The 12,484-nt window shown below is 36.5% G+C and overlaps 1 protein-coding gene across 1 annotated transcript; it reads right to left on the bottom strand.

Moving 5' to 3' along the window:
* Positions 1–6,900: 6,900 nt before the first annotated feature.
* Positions 6,901–10,250, bottom strand: LOC111889992 (YTH domain-containing protein ECT4). Its single transcript, XM_023886148.3, has 9 exons — positions 10,069–10,250; positions 9,699–9,775; positions 9,449–9,578; positions 9,250–9,323; positions 8,672–9,160; positions 7,977–8,585; positions 7,657–7,869; positions 7,423–7,569; positions 6,901–7,337 (listed from the first exon to the last, which is right to left on the bottom strand). Exons 1-9 carry the CDS (start codon positions 10,094–10,096, stop codon positions 7,194–7,196), a joined length of 1,911 nt encoding a protein of 636 aa, XP_023741916.1. The 5' UTR covers positions 10,097–10,250; the 3' UTR covers positions 6,901–7,193.
* Positions 10,251–12,484: the final 2,234 nt, after the last annotated feature.

The raw sequence follows: 12,484 nt of genomic DNA, 5'->3' as shown, positions 1-12,484 counted from the left end.
AAAACTTGAGGGCAAGTTTTGAAACATTTCAAACCATAAGGGTTTAGAATTTAAATATGCATCAAAATTAAACTATTTAAATCAAAATTTAAATTCCAAAACTTGAGGGCAAGTTTTGAAATCTTTTTCAAAACGTTAGGGTTTCAACTATTTAAATTTCAAAACAACAAAACTTTTGGGGTTCAAATTTAAACTATAAAACCTAAAGGGCCAAATATGAAACTTTTCACAACAACAAGGATCAAATAACAAATAATTCAAATTAACATTTAATCACATAATTATCCATATTTGATGATTTCTTGCAAAATAATTTATCAATTTACTTAAAATAATTAATCAATTATCTTATAAGGAAACAATTATCCTATTAATTGATAAATATCTTCAATTAGATTAAAAATATAGTCAAATATATCATATAATCGGATTAATATTAATCTAACATGATAAGGTAATTATCCATAAGCAAAAACAGCAAGAAATCCCGAAGTACCCTCCTTCTGACGAGTTGACTCGTCGAGTCAGCCTTGGACTCGTCGAGTCACCTTGGACTCGGCGAGTTCAGCCATGGACTCGGCGAGTCCAGCCTCCAGAATGCAAAAAATCGAATTTTTCAGTTACAACAAGCATCAATACAATAGAAACCAATCAAGGCTCTGATACCACTGATGGGTTTTGGTCATAAGACATCCTATGTGCTCATACAAACCCTAAAGCTCGGATCTAGGTTTCTCTATTGTACATACTTTGAATCCAAGACTTGAACCCTAATTCTAGCATATAGAAATCAGAATTCACATGTAAATAGGTTTAAGAACATACCTTGATTGTTATATAGCAATAACAATCCAATTCCTCCTTGAATTGACCTTGGAAAGCAGAGAGTCACAAGTGTCACTCCTCTAATGGCTTACAAACACCATAAGCAAGTGGAGAAGGTATAAGGAGAGAGGAGGGAGGTTAGAATTCGTATCTAGGGCTTCTTGGGAAGGGATACACGAATTCATAACCCTAGGGGTGTTTATATAGGTGTAGAGATAGGGTTTCAGTCATTATCCTTATCTAGTTGATTATCCATTAAGCAACCAATAAGATAATCCTTGTATCCTTATCATACTCGAATTCTAAGGCTTTCCAACCTTAAATTCGTTCACCATACTTATAAGATAATCCTTACCTTATTTTGTAACTATCACATAATTACAATTCAGCCCCTCAAGTTTAATTAATTACACTTGATCACAAAATTAATTCTCAATTAATTATTGACCAATATTAATTAAACAAATATGATTTCTCCTTTAATATATTATCCTTATAACATATTAATAAATCATATTATCCTCTCTTTCTATTTATTTCTCCAATCAAGTTGCTTTGGTGAAGGCAACCCAAAAGGACCATGCACCATCGGGTCAAGTACATACCAAAATAGTTATGGACTTAGACACTAATCCAACAGATTCTTGAGGGCCCACTTCCCGAGGAACCAAAAACTACTCTTGAGTATGTACAAGATCTTTGGATTAAGAACTCTGAAGACTCAATCGAGGTTTCATGCATTATGCTTGCCACCATGATCTCGTGTCTTCAGAGACATATGGAGCATCATGATGCCTATGATATGGTTGAACATCTAAAAGAGATGTTCGGTCGGCAAGCAATGACCGAAAGATTTGAAACTATTCGATATCTTCATGGTTGCAAAATGGAGGAGACTAGTAATGTGAGCACACATGTTCTGAAAATGAAGAGCTATATGAATAACTTAAAGAGACTAGGCTCTCCACATCCACAAGACTTGGCTACAGATTTAATTCTAAACTTATTGCCAAAATCTTATGATACCTTCATAATGAACTACAATATGAATGGTTGGGATAAGGTTCCCCAAACCCAATAGGAAAAGAAGAAGGAAAAGGTGGCAAAAGAAGACACCTGCTTTGAGTATGGAGTCATTGGCCACTGTAGACGGAATTGTCCTAATTATCTTGTTAGTTTGAAAGCAAAGAAGGTCGGGAAGGCAGTTCAGGTATATCTATTTTCAAGATTAAAATGGGGTAATTACTTTTTCATCCCGCACTTGGGTATTTGATACTTGGTGTGGAACTAACATTTGTAATTTGTTACGCGAGTTCAGAAAGATTAAGGAGCTAAAGACAGACAATATAATATTACACGTCGGCAATGGTGCAAGAGTTGCGGTCCACGCGATATGATATTTTAAATTGTGTTTACAAAATGATCTATACTTAATGTTAAACAGTGTATGTTTGATTCCAGGTTTAACAATAAATATTGTTTTAGTTTCCCATTTAAAGAAATCCGGTTTTGCTGATCAATTTGTTGGTGATAATATTCACTCGTTTTTAATGGAATATTCTATTTTAAGGTTAGGCCTATTAATGGAATTTATGAATCAAACATTGATTATTCTTCAAATAATAATTCAATTTATCATGCAAGAACCAAAATGACCAAACAAGATTAGAACCAAACCTATCGATGACATTGTCGTTGTGGCCATATAAACAAGAAGCGTATATCCAAAAGAATGGACTTTTGGAGGCAAATGATGATGATTCATTTGATATGTGTGAATCTTGATTATGTGGAAAGATGAAAAGTCCCCTTTCTCTGGTTCATGTGAAAGGTCAAGTGTTTTGTTATGAATCATACATATTGATGTGTGCGGTCCTTTAAAAACCATGTCTAGATATGGTGAAAGATATTATATCATCTTCATAGATGACTTTAGTCGTTTTGGTTATGTTTACTTAATGAAACATAAACATGAAGCATTTTAAAAAGTTCAAACTCTTTCAAAGTGAAGTTGAAAATCAACTCAACAAGACAATTAAAATCCTTTATTTAGATAGAGGAGGCGAATACTTGAGCCAAGAGTTTCAAGATTGTAACGTCCTAAATTTCAAACCAAAAATTTCATTTTTAAAATAGAGGAAACCATACCATTAAATTATAAAAAGTTAAGATTCAGTTATTTAATAACCTAAATCATAGTAATAAATCCAAATGTGCGGAACATCTCAAAATCATAAAAGCAGAGGTGATGCAATCACATCGTACTCTTCCCTATACTGCCAAAAAGACCTGCAACATTTAAACTTAAAACTGTAACCACAAAGCTTAGTGAGTTTCCCACGATACCACATACCATGACGGGCGTCACAAATAATCATGCAACCGGGCCTTGCCCAACGAGTCTCACCCAACCATGCATATAAAGGGGGATCGCCCAACATGTCTCATCCAACGGGCCTCGCCCACATAACATTCATGCAAGAGTCACAAAGACAAAAGCACATAACGAAACCTTGTGTCCTACAGTATAATGAGAAAATTCACCTAATAATAGAGTTGAAATTCACTACCTGAAATCCAATGACTCGGCTACACGAACAGCCTAACCAAACAAAGACTAAACCTTAGTCTGCAGCTTAAGACCCAACAATTCGACCAAAAGTCTAACTGGTAAAGAAGTTAACTACCAATATTATAAGTCAAAATCTAGTCAAACAGACTCCCCACACCCCATGAAGGACACCATGTGCCCACTAGACAACAAAACAGTCAGGATCTCAGGCGGAAACAAACGTGCCTCAGAAAACCCTAAGAAGTGTGCCACGTCAGGGAAGGATGCGTCGCGTCCAGACCATTTTCACAAGGTAAAATGACTTTATCCATTAAGTCAATTCTCCAAACTTCCAGATCTAGTCAATGTATTAATAGATAATGTTTCCAACTTTATCCATTAAGACACTCCAATCTAACAAGATCTAAACTTTACACAACCAAATGACCTAAAATGCCAACACAACTTGCATAGCTTAGATGATATACACAAGATACCAACTTTCCAAGTTCAAAAGGTCCATAGAACAATCTTAGGAGCTTAAAAGGTGTTGGAGTCATCTCACCTCCAAGATCTCCACCAAAAAAGGGACCAAATATGCATAATATGACATAAGACCAAAACCAAAGAACTAAAGGGAAAGCTTGAATCTTTATACTCACAATGGTTCATAACCCTTATTCTATGCACTTTACAAGCACCTTGTTCTTCAAGCTTCAACCACTAAATGAAGAAGATAAGTTCACAAAATGACTCCAAGACTCAAATCAAGCAAGATGAGGCTAAGGTTTCTCAAGGAATGATCTAAGGGTGATGGAGGCTGAGAATGATCAAACCTATGGCGTAATAACATTTAAATACCCCCAAGAACCGTAATAAAATGATAAGCCCGCTAGGTCGGAGGTGTGTCGCGCCTATTAAGAGGCGCCCCACGTCTCTTACGATTAATTCCAGATTTTCTGATTTTTCAGCAAATGCGATAAATGGCTTTCTGCTTCGCCACATCCTTATACTTTCCTTTAGACTATAAACCCCCCAATTAAAGAGCGGAAAAACACAATCAGAACACGGGTGTTACAATTCTCCTCCACTTGATTAGAAATTGTCCTCGAAATTCGTTCCTGCTAGAATGAATAAATCCAACCATATGCATATTTTTCGCGACTTCATCAAACCACTCACTAAGCCAATACTTCCACATAGAGTTCTCGAGACTACTTGGAATCGAGATAAAGATGTCATTACAACCCCAAACCAATCATATTAACCAAAATTACTACATTTTCCTCTATGAGCACCAACGATCAAAAGAAATTCATAACGAGACCACTCAACCCAGAAATTCCAACACCACAGTCGCGAACCCAAACTCAATGAGATCCCCACAAGACCAGGAACCTGTCATTATAAAACCTAGAAATCATACCCAAAGACTGATAATCTCCTTTCTTATATACGTACTCCCAGTCCCTTCGACTAAAAACACCGCCATCTACGAAGCAACGAGTATCCGAAACATACTGGTAATAAACACTTACCTAATCCCTTATATAGAAAATTGTGTCCAAAAGGGTTTCTACTGCTCATTTGAGTTCTTGCAAAATCACCACTATCCCACCACTCCGACGGGAAAATTAATGAACAAAACATAACCTTAGGTCGAATCAAAACCCCCATTCTGCTTCATGTGCATATCCATCTGATAGATCATCCCAGGGAACTATTCTGAATTCCATGGATCGACATCTCTAAAACGAGTAATTCAACTCATAACGAATAGCTCTCCAAAAACAACCAGAGACCCAAGAATGCAGAAACACAACAAGGAACTTCAGATCCATAACCATGACTTTCCAACAAGTCAACATTCTACCCAACGTATAGTCTAAAACCTATCTACCACTAGGCAACCGATAGCATTACCACGATGCTCCGAAACACCTAACCGTGCCAACGTCCAACGAAGCAAAACATAAGAGTCTCAACTACACAATTGTCGGGCCCAACCCTCGTAAATTGTGTAGACACTAGTTCACGATACGTCGTGACACCATCAACCATTGGAATAATAAGCTCACTATACAAACTCATTCTTGCCATCACTCCTTCACAGGCCTGAAGACTTACAATCAGCACCTCAGTGGGCCTATAGGTCCCGGATCATCATCCCACCGACTTGCAACAGCCCAGTCAACATCGCTCACTACCCCTGTCGATAAACCGATCACATCGGTCATCATGATCCTCAGCATCCTTGCCTTTCCACTCTATCTGAAGAATGAAGTACATGCATGGTTGTAGAACTCGCTACTCGGCACTTGTTCGGCCGACTACCGAGTAGCGAATACTCGAGGAGTACTCGGATTCTGTAACTCGCCTCGATAAGGGGTCGGCCGAGTAAGGAGTACTCGGTCGGGTAATCCGTCAACTCGACGAATTTTACAACATTAAGTACATGTAGATCAAATATCGTACTATAGTCAAACGAATTTTTATCCTTCCCAAAGCATCCAACTGGGGTATAAAATGACACTATCATCGGATCCAATTACCTTACAAACATCAATCGCTAATGTCAACATCCTTATCAACAACTAAAACAATGTTCACAGCCTTGGAAAATATAAACAGATTTCTAAAAATGCTCAACTAACATGTAAAACTCTTGAAATCACCCATGATGATATGACTGAACCCAGGTCGGATCGACCCAATCTACCATTTCCGCCAACATAGCATCCCAAAGTTGAACTTCATACAAAAACAATGCCACACATAAAGAACTTGACAAATTTCACTGTCATCGGAGCTCCTATCACTTTGAACAACAGCCGGTTACTAACTGCTAGGAATATAATTTCTATAATTAAACAAACCGAGTGCACACTCCCCACAAAAGCTTAAGTATATATAATTGACTTAATTTTGCAGGTCTTTCACCGTACTTGAATCTGCTAAAGATTCTTAAACAATCTTAGATGACGAAGGACACTACTACAAAAACCAATTGGGAATAAGCCAACCTTTAAAATCCATAAACCTCATATATACTACAAACATAAGCAAACCCAAGTGGTAATACTTCTACATTAACAATCATAATCTATCTCGAAGGTTGCATTCCAAACCACCATTTTCTTACTCACAAATGACGATAACCTGGACGAACCCATATAAAGACAACACTCACAAACAAAAACCGATTATTTTGGTTTTGATCACCACGTGCTTAACAAACAATTTAATTCTTACAAACTTCAATTTTTACCCCCTAATTACATTACAAGTTGTATTAAAAATGGATATTCATTGCTCGACACATCGGTGAAAATGCACATAAAAAAAGCAAGCATACTTGAAACCAATCAAATCAAAAGCATCTTTGAAATCAATTAATACTTGCCAACACCCTAAACCCACCCTGCTTTTCTAGCACCTATGTAACCTTGATCTAGATTTTACAAGACATAAAAGAGATAAAAAAAAAAAACAACTAACCAAGATCATAAAATGAGACCCACAAAAAAACAAACCATAATGGAAAACTTTCATCTAAAAGAAAAACCTAACCAAAGATCTCTAAGACTAAGAGTCCTCAAAAAAAACTGTTTGTAACTAAAACCACTATAGGAGGAGAGACTATCTTCCTCCAAATTTACATTTCCCTATTTTCTCCCTTGCAAACTTTTTCTTCTTTCAAAAACCAAATCATATCAAAGACACTTGATTCAGAGTCCACACTTTCTCAAGGCGGCAGTCAACTCATTTGTCAATTTTCCAGTCAAACAGCCTCCTGCCGCCTACACACACCGCCAACTCAGCAACCATTCGCTACTTTCTCTTCAACATTATCCGCAAGTTTCACCTCACTCACCTTAACATCTTTGTCAACTTCATTTCCCAAATCCGCCACATCAGCAGTGGCCACCACATCATCAACCACCGGTTTCCCTTCCCATGCCTAACAAATACAAACAACAATGTCAATCAAACATCAAACCACAATACCTTAAAAGAACCAAATACCATATAAAAAAATCACATACTTGTTTCTGATACTGCTGTTGCTTTGCTTTTTTCTCCTGAATCCTCTTCTGTCTATCTTCATAAAACTCAAAATCATCCAAAATGCATTGCTTGCTTGAATGCTCTTTGAATATTTTAATCATCTGCAACCCTTGGTCCAATTTCACCTGAACAAAAAAAAAAAAAAGAACATGTCAACTTCAACAAATTTTATAAAAATATGATGAGAAATGTTATAAAGAAACTCAAACTACCTCTTGGGTGTCCCTGCTATTTGTAACAGGTTTATTCTCATTGTTTTCAAGAATGATATGTTTCAACAAACTGTTTGGAAGATCCTTCACAATATGCCACTTTACAGGAAAGCAACCAATCCACTTGTCTTGTTGCCAAAACTCTAAACTTTTCTCAAAATCAACTGGCCCTATCATCTCAGCTACACCCACAAATTGTCCACTTGTATTCACCTTTAAAAACACAACCAAAGAAGCAATCAATAATCATTAAAATCCAACACTAGATACTGAAAGAATAAGCAAAGGGGTAAAATAGTAATAAACTAAAAAACACTTACTGAAAAGAAAAGAAAAATAGGGCATCCTCCAGATATCTGCTGAGCTTCTTGGTAAGCTGCATCGAGTTTCTTGTTTCCATTTTGTGTACTTGCCCAAACATTATACTTGATGCTCTTATGAACATCATCTTCACTGTAAGATTTGATAATGAAAAACTTAGCATTTTCATAAGTTTCGGGAAAATCCGCTTGGTTGTATTGCTCTCTGTCGGGAGTCAAAATGACTTCTTTACCCTCCTCTTTTTCAATGGCATCAGTAGATGGCAAAGTTGTAATTTCTCCCTTTACAGCTATAGTAATGGGAGTGAACCCTTTTTGGTTCTTGATGCTTCTTGCTCTTGGACCCCTGTTGAGCTCATTTAAACCATCAACATTCTCATTGTTGTAGCTAAAGAAACCGTTGCCTCTTCCTCTAGGTTTGAACTTGTTATCATAGGTTGACCAACCTCGTGAATTACTTTGTAAATCATAAGCATTGGAACCATAACCATAGCCATAACCATAACCAGATCGATATGTGTTATTCCCATATTGCCCATATAGCTTGTTTGGATACATTCTGTTCATATATGCATTTGCTGTATTCAAGGTAGACATTGGTCTTGGACTCTGCATAACCCAAAACAATCAAATTAACAAATGAAAAAGTCAAAAAAAAAAAACAAATACCCACATCACGAAAATCAAGATTATACCATGAGATGAGAATTAGGTCGAACATTTTGAGTTCTTGAAGCAACTGGAGCATTTAAGTTGTTTTTTGTTTGGGGATCAGGGTATATTGGGGTATCTAGCCATGGCATAGGTGATTGAAGCCCATCATAACTGTATCTTGGATCTTGATAGCCAGTTTGTGCACCTCTCCCAAAGGTTCCATTTGGATTGAAAGATGAATTCTGATATGATGTTGGCCTCACAGGGGTAGAACCAGTGTTCCCCTTCACACCATTTGTGTTTCCTTTAGTTGTGTCCAAAGATAAAGCAGGTTCCTCTTTAGTTGCAGTGACCTCACCCTTTGGAGGAGCAGGAGAGTAAGGGGTTGTAGGGGTCATTGGTGGGAAGTAAGAAGTGGGGTACTGGTAATGTTGGGCCCCATAGAGTTGACCATCTTGACCTACTGTTGGCATAGGTGAGCCAGCAGGAGAATAAGGTCCATATGGTGCATAACCATAACCATAAACACCCTGTAATGAAACGAAAAATAATATACAACGATAAGCATGTTTTCAAGTCAAAAGATAGAGAAAACTCACAGAAAGAAACAGGTTCTTACATGAGATAAATCAACTCCATCAGGATTCACGTATCTTGAGTAGTCATCCCAATCATTGGTAGTTCCATCGTAGCCTATACAACAGAAAAGGGAGATTAAGCAATTGCAAATGTTGAACATGTCGATGACACTGTCAAATCAAATGAGTTTCTTGATGGGTAAATCGAACTAGAAACATATACTACTGCAGTCAATTTACCTCCATAGTAGTAAGCGGAAGCATAACCATTTGGATAATAAGCCATTGTTGGATCCATGAAATCCGGGATCAAAGGGGTTACAGATCTATTAGTAGGTTGAACCAGGCCATTCCCAGCGTCCACAGAAGACTGCAAAGATAATCATAAACCAAAAATCACATAACTAAACTTCTGAAATCTCGATTTATGTCAACAAAACAATGATACCAAGATATCTTCAGATATTAACATATGACAAAAATATATCACCTTCTTAGTGGGTTCAGGAATTTCCGTAGTCTTGGCTTGCGAATCAATTGATAGATTCTTCAGCAAATCAGAAGCTTCTGTACATAAAGTTAAGGATAACCACTTGTTTATCAAAGAAACTGTTACCATCAACAATTGAATTATAAAAACACGTATCCGTACTGTTAAACCTAAAACCCTAAGAACCTGACAATATAAACCAAGATTCAGTAGCAAAATTACAACATTGAACATTCTATTTATGCAGCAGATAGACAATTACGTATAAAGATCGCCCAGAAGCGAGATCTTCGAGAGAAACAAGAAACCCAATTCAAATCAAGAGAAAACAATAACGAATCGTAAAAAATTACTAGCAAACATAGGATACGATCTGCAGGAGGAGCCATGGCGGCCATGCTGACGATAGAGATGATAGATCTTCAAAAACAGGGTAAGAAACCCCAGAAATTATTGGGTTTTTGGGAGGGAATTGATAGAGAGTATGGGGGTCTCCGCCGCCACAAATTTGCGAGGGTTTAGGTTTTTGAAGAAAGAGGGTTTTGATCGATTGAAAAGTGGCGTTCAAATAGCACCACGCCCCTCGCACATATAAGTACACGTTTGGCCCTTCTAGGTTCATACTTACAGTTTAGACCCCTTTGCGTCGACACAAAAATCCAGTTGGCAAAAGTGTTTGCCACGTGTTTCAATTTCGGTGGAATTTTGCTTGTTGATGTGGAAAATATGGTTTACCACGAGTTCGATTTGTAGCCGATATGTAGTTAATAAAGATTTATGATCTTTATACAAAAGTATTTTGTTGTGAATATATATATATATATATATATATATATATATATATATATACTAGTCATTATCCGCGTAAAACTGCGGCGACGAATAATTTCCAGACTGTGATTAATTCATTTCGATGAATAGTTTACTTGCGGATATTAAATGAAACCATAAAAATCACTAAGTACAAACCAAGTTATAAAATATTAATTATTTTTTAGTTCAGTTTCACATGCATTGGATAGTGTAATGTAACATTACCATTCCACCTGGTACTTTGAGCACTTTCAACTTCGGGTTGAGAAGATGAAGAAGTCAGTGTTGACACTCTTGGCTTATACTTGGGGATACACAGCCTAGCACAACTTCGCTCTGATACCACTTGTTGGAAATTTAAGAATCGTTTATATTTATATGTATGCTAAGGTTTGAAGGCTACAGTATATCGTACCAAAATGGGTTTTCCACTAATGAGATTAGAGGAACAAATGATAGGACAGGTGATCGAAGAAGGCTTTCACTTGATAATTGAAACACACAAATACAAAGTAAGATTTAAGATACAATGGATACATGATGGTGTATGTTTGTTATTGCATATACACTTACTTAAAGAAGGAAAAACAAAGCAATACAAGGTGGAAAGAGAAAGTATATATGACACCATTGGAGTTCACATCTTTGACAGCAAACAACAATAAAATAGGTATAATAGTGGGTGATCTCCTTCAATGTGGCTTCAAATCCATCGATGTTACCTTATAACTTATAAGTAGATCTCCTTCAATGTGGGGAGTTGTGGTAAAATGGGGGAAAAGGGCATTATATATTTAGGCTTGGTCAATTGTTCAGACTTTATGCTTGATAATTCATCTGCATGAGATAGGGTGAATTTTTAACCATCAAGTTAAAACTTACCTCCAGCGACACAATATCATGGCATGTCCATGAATTAAAGCAACATGTCCATAAAAGAGAGTAAATAAACTCAGCTTGTTCCTTTGACACTGTAAAGTGAAAAGAAAAACATGAGATGATAATCACTAAAGGGTATTTTTGTAATTTGGTCTACAAACATAATATAAATTCTAATACATACCATTATTCAACGGTACTCGACTCAAGTTACATAGGTGTCCAAGCCATTTCCATTAACCTTGACAAGTAAGCATGATCGGGTACACCAAACACTTGGCTTAATTTCTGCCCTATATTCATTTTCTATCTGCCTAACTTTAACAAACTCATATTAGAAAACAATACATTTTTTACATGATTATATTTGTTTAAATCATATTCATTTGTTCTTGATGTCGCCCTTTAAGATAAATTGGTAAATTGTCCAAGCAAATGAAATATTGGTTTAACATAATAAAAGAACCCTAAAGTAACCTGACAGAGAATGATCGAGCCAACAACTTATCAGCTTTCTTTATTTGCACTATTTTATCGACGAACATTTTCTAATACAAAATAATAATAAAAATATTTGCAAGTGACTTACAGTGAGATTTTTTTGGTAGTTTCTTGTATCTCATTTTGAAGGAATAACCACCAACTAGCATCACATATAAAGTAACCCAGCAAGAAGGGGTTGGTAAAGAGGTTTAGGGGTGGGGAGGGGGGACTTTGATGATCCCTAGAACTTCCAGAGCCATATGAATCAGTGAATGTACATATCAAGGATATCTAGGTTAGAAAAAATCAATAATATATTATATTTATAAGAATTGAAAGTTAAGAAAATAAACTTTAATTGTGCTTCCATAGTCCTCACCTTCATTCTCACTATTTCAACAGGCAAAAACCAATCCAACCCAAGACCCAAACAGTAGACCACGTTTAACAACGAGTAGCTTTACCAAACCCTTCGCTCTGATTTTCAATGCCATGTACCACACCCTTGGGGTTTTCCTTCCTATTGTTACGAATCCTTAAAAAACGATGCATTTTAAGAAACTCTTCTTGTGGAGGCGTAACATATTCCATATAATACACTAAGATTTTCA

Source organism: Lactuca sativa, chromosome 6 (genome assembly GCF_002870075.4).
Source record: "Lactuca sativa cultivar Salinas chromosome 6, Lsat_Salinas_v11, whole genome shotgun sequence".
Taxonomy (NCBI): Eukaryota; Viridiplantae; Streptophyta; class Magnoliopsida; order Asterales; family Asteraceae; genus Lactuca; species Lactuca sativa.
This window is presented reverse-complemented; position numbering and strand designations above follow the sequence as displayed.